General features: G+C 44.2%; 1 protein-coding gene across 9 annotated transcripts in view; it reads left to right on the top strand.

The window, feature by feature from the left end:
- The window catches only part of BCAS3 (BCAS3 microtubule associated cell migration factor), a 314,510-nt gene that overhangs the window by 56,063 nt on the left and 236,811 nt on the right, over positions 1-21,636 (top strand). For all 9 annotated transcript variants that reach the window (XM_051809393.1, XM_051809391.1, XM_051809392.1 and 6 more), the window contains one exon: positions 7,704-7,797. In XM_051809393.1, coding sequence (XP_051665353.1) covers positions 7,704-7,797 — 94 coding nt within the window. The remainder of the gene's footprint in view (positions 1-7,703; positions 7,798-21,636) is intronic.

The raw sequence follows: 21,636 nt of genomic DNA, 5'->3' as shown, positions 1-21,636 counted from the left end.
TTGTGTTTCTTTCCAGGGAATGACAATAACCTTTCTTTTGCAATGTTAGATTTTTCACTGTGCAGGAGACTTATATTTAACAGTCTTTTCTTGCTGAAATGTGCTTCTAGCAAAAGGAAAGTTGATTAAAAATGACTGAATACACTTTGTACTTGGTCGTTCCCCACGGCCCCAGCACAGAACCTCCTCACATGAAGAGTGTCCTGGCTGCTCCCTGTCCCCACTGAGCTCTTCCCTGTCCCTCCAGCTCCATTTCCAGGCGAAATGTAAGTTTTTGTGCACTTTTGGATGTGCTGGAGCCTGATTTTGGGTGTTTCCCGAGGAGCCTGGCAGGGATCTGGTGCTGTGTGCTGGGCAAGGAGTGCCAGGCCAGGGCAGGTGGCACGTGTTTGGACTGGCTGGGTAGTCCTGGCTGGTTTTTATGGCAGAATTGACTGAAGCTTTAGTTCAGGGGAGTGTTTTAGCACATCTGACCTTTAAACCGGGCGAGGAGCTCCCTGAGCTCCCTGGGATTGCTGCTGCTGGGGGAGCATCCAGCTGATTCCACAGCTTAGCCCTCATTCTGTGAACTTCTGACATTATTCTGCTCTTCTGGGGCCAATCTGCTTGCTGGCAGTGGTCACCCAGAGTGCCTGTGCCCAGCCTGTGGCTGGCAGGGCAGGGGATGGAGCAGGTTTTGGGGAGAAAACGGGGGTTTTGGGGAGAGCCGGCGCCGTCCAGCGACTGCCTCGCATGGGTCACTCCCTGTTTTCCTGATGCAGTGGTTTTTCCAGAGTTATTGGTTTATGGAATCACAGAATCATTAAGGTTGGAAAAGACCTGATGGATCATCAAGTCCAACCTGTGATCTAATCCCCCCATCCCATGAAGTGCCACGTCCGCTCGTTTTTTGGACGCTCCCAGGGGTGGTGACTCCACTTCCCTTCCACTGCTTGGCCACTCTTTCACTGAAGAGATTTTCTTTTTTTTCCCTTGTCTTGTCATCCCAGTTTTCAGATTTCAGGGAATAACAGGTCTGGGTGGGACCAAACAAACAGCAGCATTCCTCTTTCCTCATACCTGTTCCGGGGGGGTTTTGTCACTGTGCCCATCACAGACTTTGCTCTCCCTGCACTCACTGGGAACCCCCAAATTAGGAATGCCAGCCAAGTGCTTCCTGGGCTGAATTAGCCCTTGGAAAGCCTTGCATCCCTTCCATCAGTGTAGATTTGTGGGTGCTTCCATGGTTTCCAGGGGGGGTGTCAGCCTGGTTGTAACCGAGGGGAGTTTCAGAAGCAGGAAGGAGTTGTTTTCTTATCATTAAATAAATCCCTCCCCTCCTTCAGGTCCATAAAGATTTCCATCGACCTGCACAGCCTAACTGAGAACTTGGGTGTTGCAGGGAAATAAAACAATTTCCAAGTTATGAATGCATCTTTAAGATAACCTGTGGTAAAAAAAGAGAAAGGAAGAAATCTGATTTAAAAAGAGAAAGTAAACCTAAGGCAGGCAAGCACATCATTTTGGAGGAAGAATAACTGCTTTTTTTCAGTGGGGAAGCAGAGTTTTAAAAAAAATATATGTATTTAAAGACTTGCAAATTAATTAGGCAAGTGCTTGTCCAGTTCCTTTGAGCACAACAGCACAGGTTTTAAAGATGGACTGAGCTGCTCTGTGCAAATACAGCAATTTATTTGCCAGTAGGACGATTGGGGAACATATTTTGGTTACAAGCCAGAGGGACTATTTGCAGCTTTAAGTTTTCACTAATTTTTTTGTTATTTCTCCCGTTTCAAAGACATCAAATATGAGGAATGTGAGGTGGAACTCGATGTGTTCCGTGCACTGCACGGGGGGTGAAATGCAAACTCGCCACTGAAAAACACACAGTTAGAGACCAAAGAAGTCTCCTTGTGGAATCTGCCAGGATTAAATATGGGGAAATATTTTTAATAAACCTGATGAATGTAGATATTGTAGTAAACTCCCATCCCCAGCAGTTGTTTATGTGATAGCTCCTACTTTCTTAATTGGCGATACTTTAAGAAAATTTGAATTATGAGGTCATTAAATAAATGCAGAGGAATGCAGAATTATTGACGTTGGCTGTCATGAGATATTTGTGAAAGGAATAAAAATAATTATCGAGATGCCCAAGTAACTTTGTGGTAAACCAAAGTATGTTAACAAGGTTGTGTGCTTGTTTAAACTTCCTTCTAATGAAGTGTTAGCAAACTTTTCAGTTGGATGGAACCACTATTTATTTGAATCTGTTAATTAGTTGAAATGGCTAAAACTAAAGCCCTACAGATGTCCCCTTTTTTTTTTTTTTCAGTAATTGGAATTAAATGTGTGAGACTTTATTGGCTCGGGCTTTGAAAGCAAAAATTATTTTCCCCTCGACCTTTGTTTCTGTATTTTAATTAATTCATCCACTGGGCCACCCACGTGCAGGCTGCAATAACCACCCTGCTCAAAAAAGTCTCCAGTTTTTTGGGGGCTTGAATGTAAAATCTGTTCAACATCCAGCAGTTGGTTGACAGAGAAATGATGTGGCCCTTCCAAAATACAGGACCTGGTGACGGATGAGCCACCGCCGAGCGGCTCATCCCCGACCCAGGCCAGGGTTTGGGGAATATTTGCAAAACAACTCAGGAGAAGAAGATAACATGTTGATCTGTTTATGTTTTAAAATGTGATTGGGGCTTTTTTTTTTTTTTTTTCCCCTCCCTGTTCCCTATTAACTTTTTATTGCATTAAAGAGGAATTTTCAGGAAAAAAAAAACAAAACAAAAAAAGAACAACCAGCCGACCGCTGCAGTTTCAAAAGTTCATTTTCATTTGGTGAGGAGTTGATGGCAATTGAACCAAATCAAGATGCTTATCAGGAGCAGGAATTGTTGGGAAACTTTGGTCTGAAGCAGGGAGAAGCTCAAAGAATAGAGCATATTCCATAATAAAACTTTAACTGTGGACATAATTCCACTGGTCATTAACACTAGGGCTTTTATTTTGGGAGCAGCTCTCACAAAGCCTGACCTGATGTTCTCTTGCTCAGACATTTAGCCTCGATTTTCTTCACTTTTTATGTCCCCGTGTATTACAGAAGAATTCTTTTTATATGTAAATATAAAAAAGAGCACCAGGATTCCCTGGGAGCATAATACTGTCTGCCTCACTTTTATTAAAGGAGATCTGGTTTTTGTCAAGAAGACATTTTTGTCTCAGATAAATGGTTCAGGCTGAGCACGGGGCTGGTTTGAGTTTATGCTGGATTCTATTAAAAGGAGAGCAGTAGTTTAATGCCACAGATCTATCACTTTTAGCCCCTTTCCACTGATGTCTGACCTTGGCTGTAAGTTGGGGGAGGCTGAGGGGGTTGGTGTTTGTGGGTAGGAACTGACTCAAACCCTACCTTCAGCTATTTAAGCCATTGGAGAGCTCATCAGCCAAGATATCTTTATGATATAATATTCATATTTATAATTATTGCCAAAGCTATTCGTTTTTATGATGATGGGATTACTCTTTCTTAATTGTATTAAGAGTAGGACCGGCTTGATTAGATTTGGGCCCATTTTTTACTTGTGTTACTTTCATGTTTTATTTAAAAACATGTCTCCACTGGGATAAGTGGTGTAATTTGCCTTTAAAGATTAAAATAATTGGAGTCATAATTACTGGTGGCTTCTGTTGAGCAGGACGGAAAATACGGCGGATGAAGAAAAATATGGCATAGGAGGAAAAAGCTGCAGCTTCAGCCCTCAGAGCAGACACTGGTGGCTGGTAGTAAATGTAACAATGCCCTTGGTGTTCTGTCTCTTCATTTTTGAGTGAGATAAAGAGGGTTTGATGACCCTTCTCTCAGTGTTCTGTTGGAGCTGCTTTGGGAGCCGCGGCCTTGGCTCGGCGTGTCCGGCCACGGGCTCCGTCCTGGGCAGCTCTTTGGAAAATCTTGTTGCAACTCTCTTGGTAAAACTCTGTTTGGGCATCAGGAATAGCTCATTTATTACAGTTTATTACGTTTATTCCTTTGTTACATTTAGTACAAGTGCTCATTTATTTGCGAGGGTGTCTGGGTGGAACAGTCCGAGCGTTCGTTTCTCGTCGCTTGTTTTTTGCCAGCTCTGCAGGGAAGGTCCTCGAGCACCCTGAGGAGCCCCAGTGAGTGAGTAATGCTCAGATTTATGAACCTTTCCCAGTGAGAGACTTTGTAAGGCCTTTTACTCCTAATAGTAGGGTGGTTAGAGGCCACCACCTTGGAGAACGAAGCCTGGTTGGCACGAAAAAAATTGCAGGCTGGGGATTCCTGTGGGCTCTGTCAGCTCTGGGAGGGCGAATGAGCTGCTTCCCTCCAGCTCCCCCACAGCACTTGGGTGTGTTATTAGGGAAATTGTCCCACTGTTGTGATTTCCAGGAAAAATTTCCAGCTCTGCTGTTTGCAGTGGTAAGAAACCATCAGCCAGTTGAAAGGAGCCGGTGGGACGATGTGGGTGTTGATTTGAGGGGCCATTTATTACCCTGCAGTCCCTCCAGCAGCATCTTCCACTTCAGCTCTGCCAGGAGGGGCTCTAAAATCTGTGACATTTGTGTGACAGAGGCCTGGGATGATTTTTAATTATTGCACAGCTCCAGTTTCATCCTTGTCCACCCGAAATCTGTGCGATTCGATCCATCCAACTCGATACAAACCCTGCTGTACTGAGGCACTTAAATCCATATCAGGATCTCTGATACAGAAAATAATGTATTCCTAAGGCATCATGTGTACCATCAGCATAATTTTGACTTCCTTAGGTTGTATTAAAAGGGGAAAATCACCCTGGGATTTAAAGCTGTGCAAAGTCTGACCTGGGACGGGAACCAGGCTTTGGGTTGGTGGCATCTTAGGGAGGGACATTCCCAAAGAGGCTCTTTGGTTGATGATGTTAAATCTAATCCCTTGGATTTTATTTTTTACCTCCTTCCTCTGTAGTGTTGGAATTGTAAAAAGGGACGTGTGTTTTCCCCAACTGTGCAGGAGGGCAGGGGAAGGATGTGACAAGTCCTGAAAACTGAAATAGAAATGGTTGATTTTAAGCAAGGCACTTTCTCTCTGTTCCTAAAACGTCTTCCTGCTGATTTGAAAAAGATGAAGAACGTTTTTTCCAGTGTTCTGAAACAGCAAGTGCTGTTTCCATGTGTGTTTCCAAAGCCAGATTGTCCATCCTGTGGTGAGTCCTGGACAGGGACATGGATCAGGTGTCCACAGAGGGTGTGGGGTGGCACCATCACAGCCCTGAGTGTCACATTCTCCAAGGATTTCCACATTTTTGAGTAATGAAGGTGCTTTTGTGATTTTTTTTTTTTTAAATATATTTTTTTAATTTACTTGGCCAGAGCAGGAGATGAACACATTTGAGTTTAAATCTGAAAGCTCCTCATAAGGACTGGTTTTGCTGGACCTGTAAATCAGCTTTTACAGTGAAAAGTGGAGATTTTTAAAAACTCCTTTTTGGAGTGTTTTTTTTCAGGAAGGTAATTTTAAGCAGTGATTGGCAGAAAAAACATGGAATCTGAAAAAACATTGGCAGAAAAAACATTTCCTACAGATATAGATTTGGGCTTTATTGTGTTCTCAGAGTGGTGTAACTGAGGTGTCTGACAACTTTTAATGTTGTGACATTTTTGCTTCGTATCGTATTTCCAGAGGAAAAATATTTAAAGATCATCTTATCATGCAGAGTAAAAGGAGGAATCTTCCCCTGTCTGCTGGACAGGGGGTGATAACAGCAGTGCATTTATCACTTTTATTTTTCCTTAAAATAAAACCACATTGAATTAATCCAGTTTACAACCTGCACGTGAATTACCCCGTAAAGCTGGTTTTGAGCAGTGATTTAGGTGCTGTTGATACCTACACGTTTCTAGATTAAATATTTTTGTTTCACAGTGTTAGTTTATGATTTGAGCAAAACGTTGAGGCTGTGAGGGGGTGACGTGTGGCAGTCAGAGTGCAGTCGCTGCAGGCTGAGGGGAGAAGAGGCTCCCTTTGAAGAGCCCTTCGGAAGATCTCCAGACCTTTTGGTTTCGTGGTTCTGGAGCGAGCACGAAATGCTGACGAGGGGGAAGCAAAAGCCATAATTGTGTGGGGGGACAGTGCCAAGGCAGCTGAGCAGCCAGAGCCAGGCAGGGCCGACTCTCCGGCCCCGTTACGTGACTGCCTTAAACACTTAAAGATGAGCCCCTCTTTTTGAAGCATAAAAATATCCCCGAATCATTTGGATATCTGCTCGGGATGGGAAGTATTAAAAACCTTCAGATTGTTTTGGAAGTGTCTTGTTAAGGAGGTGGTTTTTACCCCCTTTTTTAAGCCCTTCCCTGACAGATCTTTCCCTTTGTTTCGCTTAATTTAGTCTTGAAAATGATGTGATCAAGGAATAAAATACCCCTGCAGCTCTTGCACGTGTCGTGCCCACACAAATTTCAGTTCTTTTCTATAAATCTAAGAGTATCTTTGCTTTTCATTCAGTGAGACATTGATGTGTGTCCCTTTGGATGTCCTCACAGTCAGCTTCAGGAGTTTTTTCAGCTTCAAATTGGCTTTTGTTTAAAAACTCCAAAAGCTCATCCTTTGTCCTTTTCTCTGGAAGATGTTGCACAACGCTGATCCCAGTCCAGGTATTTTCCACTGAATTTCCCACTCTTGTGAAAACTCTCTCCTATCTTTTAATTCCTTTTTTTGTTCACAGGAAGGTATTTTATGAGAGCATGATTTTTTTTAAAGGGGTTTTGATGAACAACTCCTTGTAATCATTTTATCTGGTGTTCACTGAGGCAGTTTCAGGACAGAGAAAACTCCTGTTAGCTGCTATTTACAGTGCAGCTGCTTCCATCCACATTCCCAACCCCTGGCATTTCTTGCATCCATTGGAAATGCAGATCCCTCTAGTGTTCCCACCTGTGTGACTGATGGAAAGCAAACCCACTCTTTTGGGGGTTTTGGTCTGGTTTTCCACTCACTTGCCCTGTGTGCTTTGAATCCTCCCAGAGAAAAATCTGGTTTATTTAAGGATTAAATATCCCCTTTTCTTTAAAAGTCTCTGTGCTGCCTCTTGTTTTCCCTTCTATTATGTGACTCCTGTTGTTGCCTGCAGAAAATCATGTGTTTAAAGAACTCTGTGCCCTCTCCAGTGGAATTCCAGTGATCCTCCTTCTGTGATTCCAGGGAGCTGGTGGGATGGGAGCTCCTGCTGTGGGAGAGCTGGAGGAGCAGCAGAGTTCCCTCACAAGTTTAGGGGCAATAGACCCCTCCATTTTGGGCATCCAGAAAGGTCTCAGCCCTTTTACTTCAGCCAAGGGAAGTGGAAACCTCAAATATCTCTTCCTGCACAGCACAAAGAGTCCTGTTGGAACGAGCTGCTGCACAGGCAGGAATAAATCATGGAGCAAAACAGGAATATTTCACTGTTTTGTCCTGTTTGAATAGGACAAGTGAATAGGAGATCAGGTATAACAACCATAATCCTCACTAGTTATTGGAGCAGTCTCATGTCTATGTGAAAAAACTCCAGAGGATTGTGTTGTATTGTTATATGTGACTTGTTATATATGTTATATATTGCAGTTTTATTGGGAATTGCACCACTCTGGACATCTCATAAACCAATCCCTGTGGCAGTAAGGTGGTTTTTTCCCTCAGGTGTGTTCTTCCCTGCTGACCCCTGGCTGTGTCCCTGTTCCAGGTGCTGGTGAGCGAGGACTCGGACAGCGACGGCATCGTGGCCCATTTCCCTGCCCACGAGAAGCCCATTTGCTGCATGGCCTTTAACCCCAGTGGTAAGAGATTTTCCTGCTTCCTGTGATAGCTGTAAGCAAGATGCAGGCAGTAAATACTGCTGGGATGTGTTCCAGGGCTTGGGAGGAATTGCAGGTCCCACTGTGAGCCCTGCAGGTGCCCAGCTCCGTGCCCTGCTCAGTGCTGGATGTGTCACATTTGGGGTAGTTTGTCTTTTCTGGGGATTTCAAACTTTAGCAACTGTTGTACTCTGGTAAAAGTCAGGAGGTTCAGTCTGTCCCTGAGGAATTCCCATCTGTTGGAATCCTGCCAGCCAGGTACCCAGATGTTGTGGTCCACAGGTATCCAGAGGATCAGCACATGGGTTAGATTATATTCCTCCATAAATATGAAAATAAAATAATTTTGCTGGTTTTAAAAGTAACTTCCACTGCCATGATCTGGTTGTTGATTCTGCCCTCTCTCCTGGGTGAAATAACTCTAATCTCAAAATACTTGTAAGAAACTCCTCAAAATTACCTCTTTCTTTCCTTCCTCTTTATAAACAAACAGTGACTGTGGGCAGCAGAGAGATATACAAACCTTGTGGATTAATAGATCTTATTAACCTGACAATTAACACTTTCATTATCTGTAGACAAATAATTTGTAGACAATAAATTTGGCTGATGTCAGGGAGATAGTCAGGGAATCAACAGCTTCCACTTGCCTAAATTAACAATTTCTATAATGCAGCAAATGCCATGAAGATCACGAGGGTGAAGTCACATTTCAGAGAATAAAACTCCATGTCTGTCATTTATGTTTTCACTTTTACTGACCAGTTGGTGTTATTCTGACACCCCATCTGTTGTGTCAGAACTCTTTAATAGAGCTGTGCAGTTCACAGGGTTTTCACTGGGAGTTTGTGACAGAAAAAGCTGTATTCTCATCTGGCTGGGTTTTCTTTTAGGAGGATTTTTTTGTGGAATTCTGTGCATTGAAGTGAGAATCAGCTACTCCAGATCAGTCATTTTGCTCTGTGCCCTGGAAGCAGGATGATACCTAGAGTTGAGCAGTGCTAATTAGGTGAAAATAAATACAGCTGCCTAAATTAGGATGGTTTATGGATATTATTTAAATGCCTCCTTAAGACAGTTTTTAGGATTTATAAATTTAAGGGCAGCAGAATGTTTATAGAAAACCAAATTAACTTATTTTTAAAATGGAAGGGTATTTTTGCAGATGACTGGAATATTTTTATTAGGATCAAATTCTTTGTTTTGCTCAGGTACTGCAATGACAGTAATTTGTGTGTGATGGAGCAGGGTGAGACCTTTTTTAATTGGTGTTGGTTTTGGCTGCCAGCTCGGGGGTGTTTGCAGGAGGGAGGGGGATCATCCCTCTTGTCCTGGGCACTGCAAGAGCAAACCAGGAGAAAACTCTTCTCCACTGAGAGCAGCACTTAGCCCAGGGTTCTGTGCTCTTTATTTAACATCAAGGCAGGGTTTTGTTTGAAGCCAGGGCTGTAACATCATCTCAATCCATTCTATAGTGGTATATTGGCAATCAAGCCGAGCTCATTACAGACAACAAAACAAGAGGTGGCTTTTGATACTGTCCTTGGCTGCTTGCAGGGAAAAACCACTTCTGCCCCTCATTTCAAGCCCAGCAACTGCAAACTTGTGCTGTAAAGGCAAACAGGGAACTCTGCTCTGTTTCACTGCACTGTTTTATTCTCTGATAAATTTAATTTCATCACATCTCAGCCCACGGGCCTGTGAGCTGCCCAGGGGTTCAGCTCTGTGAAAACTGGCAGGTTTGTGTTTAAAAAAATCCCAAATAAAGCCACCAGTGACACTGGAAGGCACTGAAGGTCAGTGGAGATGGAAGATAGGTATGATTTTTGTGTACTGAACTAGTGCCACAGCCCCTTCAAGCCCTATTTTAAAGGAATCAGTTGCCAGTAAGTTCCTTTTAATTTTTGTTTCTGCTCTGTATTTTTTCATGCTGAACAAGGAGCTTGCTGGGGACAAGTTAATTGTGATAAAATAAGAGTGCAGAAGGGGTGGGTACTGTGAGAACAGCTCCTTGGGAACATATTGCTGCACTGCTGGATCTCCAGAAACAATCCAATGGGAGGAAGGAGGCTCCCTGGAGTCAGTAAATGACAGTCAGATTTTTTTTTCCCCCCCAAATACATTTTTTTTAGGTATTCAAAGGAATTTATGTGCAGTCAGCTTTTTTTGGTATTAGATTCATAGCTGCTCTGAAAATCTGGGTGAATAAAAAAATAACAAACCTGAAATATCCCTTCTGAACATACTTAGGGGGCACCATAAGTTGTTTTTTCCCTGCTGCCCTGGATCTCTCTCTTCCAGACCCTTCTGGTCATAACAGCTTCTGAGGCAGCTGATTTTTAGGGAGACTGTAAAAGTCTCAGGCTAAAACATGCAGCAAATCATGTTTATCATTAAAGGGAAAAAAAGAAAAAAAAGCCATAAAGCAGAAAATTTCAGTCCCTGGCAGTTCAGGTTTTCTCTGGGTTTTTTCCTGTGCACAGCAAATTTTAATTTTTAAGAAAAGTTGATGGTTTACTCTTGGGAATGGGTTGCTGGGGATTTTTTGGGGGGTGGAGGGGAGAGAAGGGTTTCTGCCACAGGTGAAAATGTGCAGCCAGGCATCTCATGCCCAAAATTCCCCATTCCTATGGAATTCCTAAAAGCCAGGTCCCTTCCTACCTTGTTATGGGCTCTGTGCTCGACATTTTTCATTTTAATGGGTAAGACATGGAGTGGGGCAATAAAGGGGAGCCAGGACTGCTCCTCCCTGGCTGTTTGCTGCTGCTGGAGGCTTTGGGAAGCAGACATGGAATGCTGAGGGGGTCCTTATCCCAGTGGGAAGAACAGGAAGGATGATGTGAAGCCCCTGAGCCCCTCCCAGTGCCGTGGTGGGGGGACACTGGTTCTGCTGGTGACTGGGACATCCTTGCTCTGCTCTGGGAAATGGGCTTGAGAAATCCAGCCCAGGTTCCCAGTTCAGCCAACCTGGCACTTCTGGTTGTTCTCTTTTTTTAATATTCAGAATATGAGTGTTTCCTGTAGCATTTCCTTCTGTGGTGTCACAGTTTTTCTCTACATTTTTAAGTCAAAATGGAGATTATTTATACAATATACCAAAAGTGGTGGCTTTTGTGACTTACAGGAGGATAAAGTCCCTCTTCTGGAGTACTCCTCTTTTGATTTCTCTTAGACATCCATCCAATATTGAATAAATAACGTTCTAATAATGATTTATTAGATTTATTATGGCACTTCCAAGTGCCAGGCAAGAGATGCTGTGGATTGCCAGGAAACAGGGATCTGTGAGTTTTTTGGGAGCTGTGGGTGATCAGTCATAGGCTCTTGAGTGGCTCTTGGTTACAGCACAGTTTCCTAGTGGATTGGGGAATAATAATGATGATAATCATAACAATAATGTTATTATTATTATTATTATTAATTCTTCAACTTGCTGCATTGAAGTCCCACAGGATGGTCTGTGGGAGCAGCTGCTGCAACAGAGTCACAGCCCCAAGTCCCCCCCTTGGTTCTGAACAGAGACTTTAAGCCTTTTCTGAAAAGTTTTTAAGATGAGAATAAATAATACAAGGAAGTGGAGTAATATTAATAATCTGGAGGCTTTATTAATGTCCCTCTGGCAGGGATGTTGGTGCAGTGGAAGCAAGAGGCTTGTACTGACCAAGAGGCTCTAGGAACAGTTACTTTAATTCACTTATTAAATGAAAATCACATTAAGCTTTTGTGTGTGGATGCTTTTACTCAACCTTAACATTGGCTTGATTTATTGTAGCTTGAATATTCAGTTTTGGCTGAATTGGAGGCCAGCTTACTGTGGGCAGAGTGTCCAGGCAAAAAAACGTCGTGCTGGTTACTAATTCCCAGCGGGTAATTTAAATTAATTAGTCAGGCTGCAGAAGTGTGGATCTGCTCCCAACCTGTGCATCATATTTTCCTTGGAAGTGTCCAAGGCCAGGTTGGATGTGGCTTGGAGCAACCTGGGCTGGTGGAAGGTGTCCCTGCCCATGGCAGGGGGTGGGACTGGATGAGCTTTAAGGTCCCTTCCAGCCCAACCCATTCCACGATTCCATGTACAACCAGTAACAGTTTTCTAACCAGTAAAACCTCTCTGTTACATGAGGTAAAGCAGCAGCATTGACACCAAGGTCTCTTATTTATTATGGTTGAATTTTTGCCATTATTAAAATGCAGCCAGGAGGGGAAAAAAAATAATTAGGTAAATATTTTCCTGGTTATTAAGATGTTTTTCTGTCAGTGCAAGATTGTGTGAGAATTTATCATTAGGAGGCTTTGAACTTTTATGGGTCTGTAATATTTATATATATTTTTATATATTTAGATTTTATACTCGTTTATCTAATTAAGAAACCAGTTGGAGAATGACGTGGTCATTAGAGCCTCTCTGCTACTTAATGTAAAGCTCATTATTTAAACTCTGGGTGGAGGTGACCTGGACTAGGTTTTGGAAGTCCACAAAAGGCAGGAAGCCCCAGAGGGGGGTCACTGAAATGAAGATGTTTACAGCAAAGCCTCCAAGCTTTTAACGTGTTGGGGAGAGGCTGCCAGGAATTGTGAGTGTGTGCAGGGCTGGGAACGGGAGAGGGAAGGGAAGGATTAAATGTTACAGTTGGAAAGGGTTCTCAGTGATAAACTGGATTAGTCTGAACTGGAGAGTGTCTAGACTGGAGACTGAGGGAACCCAGCAAATATCCTCATTTTTCATTAAGTTGTATTAGACACTGATTTCCAAAGGAGGAAAAAAACCTCACCAGTTGTGGTGTCCATGAAAGTTAATTCCCTTTGTTCCTGTCCCATCCCACCCGGAGCAGGGGCTGCCAGGGAAATTCCCTGCATGGCTTCACTCACATGCTTTGGGTTATTGCTGCTCCTTTGCTTTTTGGTCCAAAGAATTCACTGTTTCACTTTCCTGTAAGGGCCTGGGATTGGAGCAAAGTTGTGGAAGCAAATACCCAGGGCTGAGGTGGGACTGGGAATTAGGGCTGCAGTGGGATTTGGGACTGGGAATTAGGGCTGCAGTGGGATTTGGGACTGGGAATTAGGACTGCAGTGGGATTGGGGAGATTTAAGTCTCCCTCCTGTTTTTATTTTTTGTTTCAATATAATAATATCAGTTATTTGGAAGTTGGATTTCCACGTATTTAAAATAAATACCTATTGTTTTTATTTTAATTTTTTGAATTAAAAACCACAGAAAGCAAACAGTGGTTACTTTTGGAGGGCTGTGAGGTACTCGTTCTTCTCTCTTCACAACCCAAACCTGAGGGCTGAGGAGAGGAGGGTGGTACATCTTTGAAAAAAAAAAAACCAATGTGCTGTAATTTTTTGGCAAACTAAATTTATCTGTGTTTTCCTCCATATATTTCAAAACAAATTGAAAATTCTGGCTCCCTTACTACCCTGATGTTTAATCCTCAGTTCTTTGTGTCTACAATTTTAAAAGGATGTGGCTCCCTTTGCCCTGTTCTGAATGGATTCCTTTCAGGGATGCTCAGGTTCCTGATTCTCTAATTAATATTAATCCTGTGCATTCTGGAAAGGTGTTTTTTAATTAATTTTTATAAAGACATATTAAAAAAAAATAGTACTTTTTGAGGACAACAAGTCAGTTTTGGGGAGTCCGTGGAGCAGCAGAGGCTTCGTGTCTCACCCCTCTGCGTGGGGTTTTTGTGTCATTCTGGAATGCCTTTCTGAGTAGTTCCTAAAACATGAATCCTCTGGTCCCTGGATATGTTGGAGTGGACTCTGGGCTGCCACACAACCATGTTTTATAGACACAAAATCCTGCTGGCTCGTGTGTGAGGGCAGTGATGGAACTCGACCCAAACACCGTCCGTGTCCCGGTGAGGAACCCCCAGGAAATCACTGCCTGCTGTTTGCTGCCCACAACTCAGAGGGCAGTAAAATCCAGTCAAAATCCAATAAGAATCCAGTAACAATCCAGTAAAATGTCCCTGGTTTAACTGTGCCAGAGGAAGTGCAGAGCAGACCCCGCTGCTCGTGGCATCGCAGGGCGCGGTGAAGCCGTTGTGGGCCGTCCAGCCCGACAGCTGCATTCAGTTTGTTTTCCAATTTTTGCCTGCCTTTCTTGTTTATTAGCTGTGACTCTGGGGTCAGAATTAAAACAAATATTTTAATGGCAGCAGGGATGGTGTTGGCTGGAACCCCCCGGCCGGGGCTCCAGCTGGGAGGGGAGAGGGAGCCCCGTCCGGCGGGGCCGGAGTCGCCTTCGGTGGGGCTTCTCCAAGTTGGGATCTCTGTAAATCACAGCCCTGGTCAAGCCTGGAATCTGCTTTTTTAGTCCTCTTAGCAAGCTGGACGTGCTTAAAAGATCTGGGTTTCAGGAGGGAGGACCCTTTTATCCATTTTTGCCGCGTTGAAAACGAACAGAATCCTCTCTTCGTTCGGGCAGCTCGGAGGTATAAAGGCCTTTATGAACTGTGATAATTAAAACCAACTTGTGTGTAAATTATACACATCTCTCCATACTGCAGGAATTGTTGTATGTGCTTTTAAGAGTAATTTTAGAGTCTGTTGGGCTGCAGCTTTATTTCAGTCAATTGTCTTTACTTCACCACATTTAAAGGCGAATTATGGATGTTTTATTTGTGCTAAAGCTGAATATGAGTTGCTAAATTCATTGTTGTCTACACTTGGGCAAGTTCTCTACAGCCATAGATAATACAATAAAAACAGAGTCTGTAAGGAAGGAAATCAGATCAGTGCTTCAGAAATCAGTTCCAGACAGGGGTTTCTACCTTATTTACCAGTTCTGTTACCCAAATTTCATGATAAACTGGAAGTTTCCTCTCCACCCTCTAGGAAAACAGAAAATTTTATAGCCGTGCCAAGCTTAATTAAATTTTATAAACACCGATCTGAAAGTATTGATTTTATTTTTTATTATTTTAACTTTTTATTTAAACGTGGAACAAACAAGTTTTTAATATCTTTGCATTCCTTGCTGGTGTTTCGAAGAAGGCAGGAAGGAAATCATTTAGAATTTGAAAGTTCTGGAGGTGAAGGGTTTAATTCAGATGACACAGGGGTAGAACTTAGAGAATTTCTTTTCCCCTCCCTCCTCATGTGAGGACTGGAAATGATGCTGGGCTGGGAAATGGGAGCTTCAGCCTTTCAGTCTTGACCAGCTGCTTTAGAAATGCTACCAAGGAGCCTGGGATTAACCAAACCCCTCATTTTTATTTCTGTTCTCCACCTTTATTATTTTTTGAAGGCTGGAATCTCTTGCCTGCAGTGATGTCTTTTGTCTGCAGGACGTGGCTGGTGTGGGACAGAATTTTCGAGGTGGGAAAGTGGAACTTCTCTGTGAGCACTTGCAGTCAGGGCTGGAGCTGCATTCTCTTTGTTTGGAGTGGTTCAGGGTCATAAAATCGGGATTTTTTTTTAGGATTTATGGAAATACGAACCACTAGGATGAATATTCTTTTTAGGTTAGCTGGAGTTGCTGATTGGACTGGGTTTGACACAACAAAGAAATGTGTTACAGTAGTTTGTTCCCTCCCAGCTCCAGGGTTTCCCTTTTGCAGCTGAGCTGGGACTGGCTGATTCCAACTGGGATTGTGGCTTTGGGCTCCACTGGAGAGCTGTCACTGCTGTGCTTTTATTCCTTATTTCCAGGAGCATCCATACAAACCTATCTGTTACTTGGGTTTGTTTTGGGAGTCGGGTCAAGGGGAGAAGTTTACACGTCTGTTTGAAGGTTGTTTAAATCCTTCATTCCTGTTTTTGGCAGGTTTGTGCCTCGTTTCTCAGTGGGTCTGGGGAGGGAAAGCTGCACTGCCAAGAACTATATGTACAACAAACCCAGTAGGTGGCTGTGGGCAGCCAGGAAAGATGAGAATTATCCTCTATTTGATTTTTTTTTTTTAAGAGGTTGTGCTTCAACTGCCAATTTGTTAAGGCAAGTAAGTAGCCTTAGAGCCTCTGAAAAGGACATTTTGTTACAAAGGCTTCCTGGTGGTCTTCTCCTGGGACAGTGTTTCTCCATAAAAACTTTTCTCCACACTAAATTTCCAGAGGCAGGATTGTGTCCTGGCTTCTCACCCTTTTAGGGGGAGCCACAGACCCAAAATTTTTCGGTACAAGCCCTTAAAAACAAACTGAAAATACAATAATTAAAACATTTCTGTAGCTGTAGCAAAGTCCACACTCAATTTGGGAGTAGCACCAGCTTTTGAATGGACGGGATGGGGCAAGTGCATTCCAATATACATAATTAATAGGTATTATTACATATATTGCATAGAGAAGTGTGAATTCAAACACCTTGCATGTGCAGAATGGGATGAGTTTTTGGACCTCTACCTGAGGCTGGAAAGGTGGAGGCTGTAAGACTTGATCCATATGGAATTAATGGCAAGGTGGTAAAAAAGATTCCAGAGAAACGGGTTTGGAGAGGAAGAAGTGAGTCCTTCAAGCAAGGTTCTCAGTCAGTAAGCAACCAAAAGATGGTGCTGATTTATACATACCTACTTGGTTTGTTTTCCTTTTAATTGTGGTAAATAAATGATCTGCTTTCCAGGAGTGTTGCTCCTGCCAGCTTAGCAGCTGGGAGCTGTGAAGTGCAACACATTGAAAATTGAAAATAATTACGCTTCCTTGGCTACAAAAGGGATTTTTCCACCCATTAATAACGAGAAAATTAATGTTGGGCCAGCAGTAAAACAGATTAAACTGTGTCCCCCTTAGGATGCCTGACTGCACCTTTAACAGACCTGAAATTGCTCTGATTATTGAAATGTTCTGTATTGAAACATGACGGTGGCCTTGAGTTAATTGTTAAAGAGGTTGAAATTGGAACATCCCTGCAGAAGTTTTTCCCATTGAAAAGAGCAAGTGGGCAGAAAAGCACTCATCTGGAGGGAAATGAGCTGTAATTATTTAATGACAGAATAATTACTTATTTTCCTATTTATTTTGACTTTTGTTTTTCAACTTGAATTATTGCCTTGTCCTGAGCGTTACAGTGTCTAGAAATCTCCAGAGTACAGTCACAGGGAGTTATTTATTCACAAAATAATAGTTTATTGTTCTTCCCTTCCTTTTGACTCGCTGGCATTTTTTAAAAATGTTTATTTTGAATATATTGGGTATCTTTACCTCCTTGTGTTTCTTTTGTGGTGAATTTTTGTTAAAATCAGAATTTCTTTGTTTGGTTAAGTGTCCTTGAGACCAAATTTTGCAACTGGAGCAGAGGTTACATGTGGAGTCTCCCTGGGCTGAGCAGCACTGATGTTTGGCAGTATTTTGACTCCCATCAGCCCGGGAGAGGAGTGAAATGAGTATAAATAAAGCTCCTGTTCATAGGTCGGGTCAGATGCTTCACAAAACCATACAAACTTTGTCACATCTTAACAAGATTTGTCTGCAACTGCTTCTGCCAGAGAGCTGCAGGGGAGCAGGAGGCTGTGCAAGGAGCATGGGGAAAGTGGGAATGCTGGGAGAAATCCATGTGGACTGAATCAGGAGTGGCTGGAAGGCAGAGTGGTTCTTCTGAGCGCTCTGATCCTGGAATTTGGAAATCTGCAGAGCGTTGGATGGGATCGAAGTTCATATTTAAAATCTGAGAAGATCATATTTTTAACCAATTGTGCAAATAGTTTGTGCAGTGACTGAACTGGTCTGTCCATGGCTGTGCGTGGAAATGGAAGAGTTCCCTTCCCAGTGAAGTATATCCATGGATACACATCCTCCATGCAGATGTGTGCCTGCCTTCCTGATGGAGTATATCCATGGATACACGTGCCCTCCATGCAGATGTGTGCCTGCCTTCCTAATGGAGTATATCCATGGATTCACATGCCCTCCATGCAGATGTGTGCCTGCCTTCCCAGCCCTGCCCTTGGTGTTTTGGAAAGGAATCCCACCCAGCTCGGACGTGTCGAGTCCTTCAGTGAGTGGGGACAGAATGACATCGTTCTGGGAGGTGGGAAACCCTCCTGTCCCTCTGAAAATGGGAATTCAGAGTCACAGAATATTGGGAGTTGGAAGGGATCCCTGAGGATCATCGAGATCCAGCGAGTGGCCCATCTGGGCTCAGCCCCCCAGCCTTGGTGTTCCCAGCACCGTGCTCTGCCCAGTGGAGCCCAGAGCTCCCCGTGAAGCTCCAGCCCGAGGTGAGCCCTCCAGCCCTCCGGGGCCTCGTTTGCCTCGGGAGGTGTTATAAATAGGATGTGGTGGGGTGCTGGGGCTGCTCGGCTCTCCCAGAGCAGCCCCTGCCCAGAGCGGGCCCTGCTCTCTAATTTGCCGCCGGGGCTGCCCCGCTGACGCCGAGCTGCCAAGGGTTCTGTGCCGGCACATCCCGCCCGCGCTCCTGGGGACTGCGGAGAACTCCGTGTACCGGCGGCGACTGCCATCCCACCCTTTAGGCCAAGCCTCATCTATCAAAGCCGGGCCCAGAGCGAGCGAGAGGAAGCTCCCAGATAAACATACAGCAGCGCCTAAACTCCTAATCACTCTGGGCTTCCGCTTCCAGGCCCTATAATTAGAAGTCCTTCTTTTCCTTGTATTCCCAGTTGACGCAAATGCTTTTTGTGGCTTGGCACCTCATTTAGGGCGTGGGCTTAGTTTATGGCCAGGCCAGAGTCTGGTTTAGTCTTCTGATACTGCATAAATAGCTCTTAGCCCACAGTCTACATCTGTACCAGTTTTTCCTTTTATGCATATATTCCCGGTGTTTTTTAAACGTTTCTATCCTGAAAGAAGCTTATTGTTTCCCAAAAAGAATGCAGGAAAAGTAGGAAGCTGTAAATTAGGGCAGGTAAAACAAAGCTTTGCTAATTTTTTTTTTCCCATTTAGGATATCTATCTCCTCCTTTAAGTATGGATTTTAATCAGCTCTGTGGATTTAAAACAGCCACGCGGTAAAACAGTCATTAATTTATTCTGGCTGCACCCTCTTACTATGGATAAGCAAAATCAGAATTTTTGCAGTGAGATACATTCTAAATAATGTCTGTTTTACACATAAATTTCCACTGGGTCCTGTGTATGCAAGACTTCAGCTGTTATCTGTTAAACAGGGATTATTGCCAGTTTGAAAAATAAGCAGGAAATCCTCAAGAATTATTCACTTTTCATCTCTGATTATTCATCCATAAAGTACATCACAAGAGAAAACATTCCGGGCTGAACTTACGGCAGCTTTAACCCGTATTTCTGTCTAAACAACTTTTTGGGAAAACTGTCACAAGGTCTCTTAGAAAGCCGAGTTGGAGTTTCCTGCTCTTGAAAGTGAAAGTGAGGTGAGGACCAGGATTCCAGTTCGCCTTTCCCCGCTGGGATTAGGTATTCCTGCAGGGAGATGGAGAGAGCAGCAAAATGGCTGAGCTGTGATAATGGAAACCCGGGATTCTTCAGCGTGAGGGCTGGAAAATACCACGGCGAAACCCAAGCGCAGTGTTCTAAACCAGTGGTGATTTATTGTTTGAATAACAGGGGTGAGGAAGACATTTCAAAATGCTGTTTTATAAATACACGTTCTTTCCCATCTGTGGTGTTGTGCTTGGGACCTCCGTGTTGATACAAGTTCTGCCAGTATATATTTGTACTTGAAATGCAAATGTGGGTGTGAAAGGTCCTGCTTTAACTTACTGAAAAAGTCGCTAATAACAAGCGAAGGGCCTGTTTCCCCTCGGCTTTCATCTACTAAAATGCATTTATTCCAAACAGGACAGGCAGCAGGAGTTTGGATTAGGCCAAATTGCCAGATCAGATACCACCCATCTTTCTATTTTTAAGGCAATTCCTTTCCACCCACAAATGTATTCTCTTTCACCTCCGGGCTCCTTCAAGTTAGCAAAGACAGAAAAAAAGACCCAAAACCCACGAAACCCCTGAAAAACCCAAAGGTGAGGCACGTGGGTGTGGAACCAAGGACCGTGTGGATCACCTGGAAGCGATCAGAGCCCGGAGGGATGAGCCAGCTCACGGCTGCGGCCGTTTGGGTCCGGGCCGTGAACAAACAGGTACCACCGTGGGCTCTGGGGGGTTCGTGCACCGCAGGTTAAAGCTCAGGTTAAAGAGGGGTTTATGGATTTGGGGGAAGGGCTGTGAGGTGAAATTCTATCCCATGTGGGCTCACTGGCTGCCCGCAGACACCTGCGGTTCTCGCCGGCACTGGAAACAAGATCCCGGTTGGCCAAACACCGATGGCTGTGATGGACAACACGGGGGGGAGTGCCGGTGTTTTCACTGGCAACTTTTTGTCCCCAGTTCCAGACAGATTTTTGGCTCGTTTAAAGTATTTTTTTTATGATCTTCCTCACACCGTGCCGTGGGATGGAATCCCACAGGGAACCTCTGCTGGGATCTCTGGGTGCACTCAGCGCTGTGTCCGGGTTTATAAAACACTTCTAGAGCTTTGGGAGAAGAAAATCTATCTGTGTTTGCTCAGGCTGTCTGCTCACTGTTGAGAGAAGCCTCATGGATTCATCTCTTCCAGCTTCTCCAAAGGGAATAATGGAGAGCTCAAAAGGACTCAAAGCACACTCCACTTCTGTATGAAACTGTCTGACATGTGAGCAGAGAAAAACACGGGAATAGGGAAAATAAATTCTTACTGGGTTGAATTAGACCTTTTGGAATATCCTTGCTCCAGTAACAGTGGCAGCCTAATTCCAGCACACAAGCCCCTGTTTGCTTCCAGCTTTCTCTGCTGGAAATGCTATATATTATTGAGGACCGCACACTTCACTAGGAGGGAAGTGGAGTTTGTGATGTTGCAGAACAGAATTAATGCAAATTGTGTGCACAATCCCACACTAAAGACTTGGCTGACTCGCACCGGAGCGACTTTAGCTGTATTTCCTATCAACACAGTCACTACAAATCAAGGAAATTGCCAGTTAAGCCAACATTAACATCCAGACCAACCTCAGCTCACATGCCTTCCCGCCCAAACATAATACCCCAGTGCACTGCCGGGTTTCTCAGCTCCATAACAAACTCCCTTTCATTTCCAACACCCGGGATCGCGGTCCCAGCCGGTAACAGTAAAAGTATGTCTGCTGGAGGGGATCTTGCTGAGGTCAGGCCTGGGGTGCCGTGCTGGTGTGACGGTGAGGGATGGTGGGAGCTGTGTGGGTGGCCGCGCTCCGGCCCGGCCCTGCCGGCCTCGCTGCTCGCGCTGAGGGGAGACTCGAGGGCAGGTTCGTCTCTGATGCCATTTGGATTTCTCTGAGTTTGTCCCTTGCAGCTGGTGGGCCTCACTGCCCCCAAAGGAGGTGTTTGCCCTCTGAGGATGCTGATTTCCTGAGGGGCACAGGGGTGCGGCCCTGGTGCTCCCACAGAGCCGTGGATGATTCCAGGTTGTCCCAGTTGGAGGGGTCGGGGCTGGGCCGTGCCTCACGTGTCCTCACAGACCCCTCAGGGGCACCGGCAGAGATGTTGGGCCCACAAGGTCGAGGCCTCCTTGGCCACTGAAATTTTTCCATGTGGGCTGAAAGGAAGGGGGATTCCAGGATTGCCAAGGAGGGAAAACACTCAGGATAGCGATCCAGTGATGTAATGGTGGCCCAGTAGAAAAATTAATTGATCTTTGCTAAGAGACTGTTTCTCAGCTGCTCGGTACACAAGAGGATTTTATTCCAGTTTCATTCTAAAATGTTCCAAGTGTCATAAGGTGGGACTTCAAGGCTGATGTGTGAGAGCTTTAGATGTGTCCTGTCTGTGTCTGAGGGGAAGATGAATCCTGGAGCCACGTGTAAATAACCCAAGGAAGCAAATGCTTTTTTATGATAGCAGTAAGATAATCATTATTCCTTTAAATAGGTGTCATGTAAA

Source organism: Manacus candei, unplaced genomic scaffold (assembly GCF_025592945.1).
Source record: "Manacus candei isolate 608988 ecotype Guabito, Panama unplaced genomic scaffold, ASM2559294v1 h1tg000076l, whole genome shotgun sequence".
In the NCBI taxonomy this organism is placed as follows: domain Eukaryota; kingdom Metazoa; phylum Chordata; class Aves; order Passeriformes; family Pipridae; genus Manacus; species Manacus candei.
This window is presented reverse-complemented; position numbering and strand designations above follow the sequence as displayed.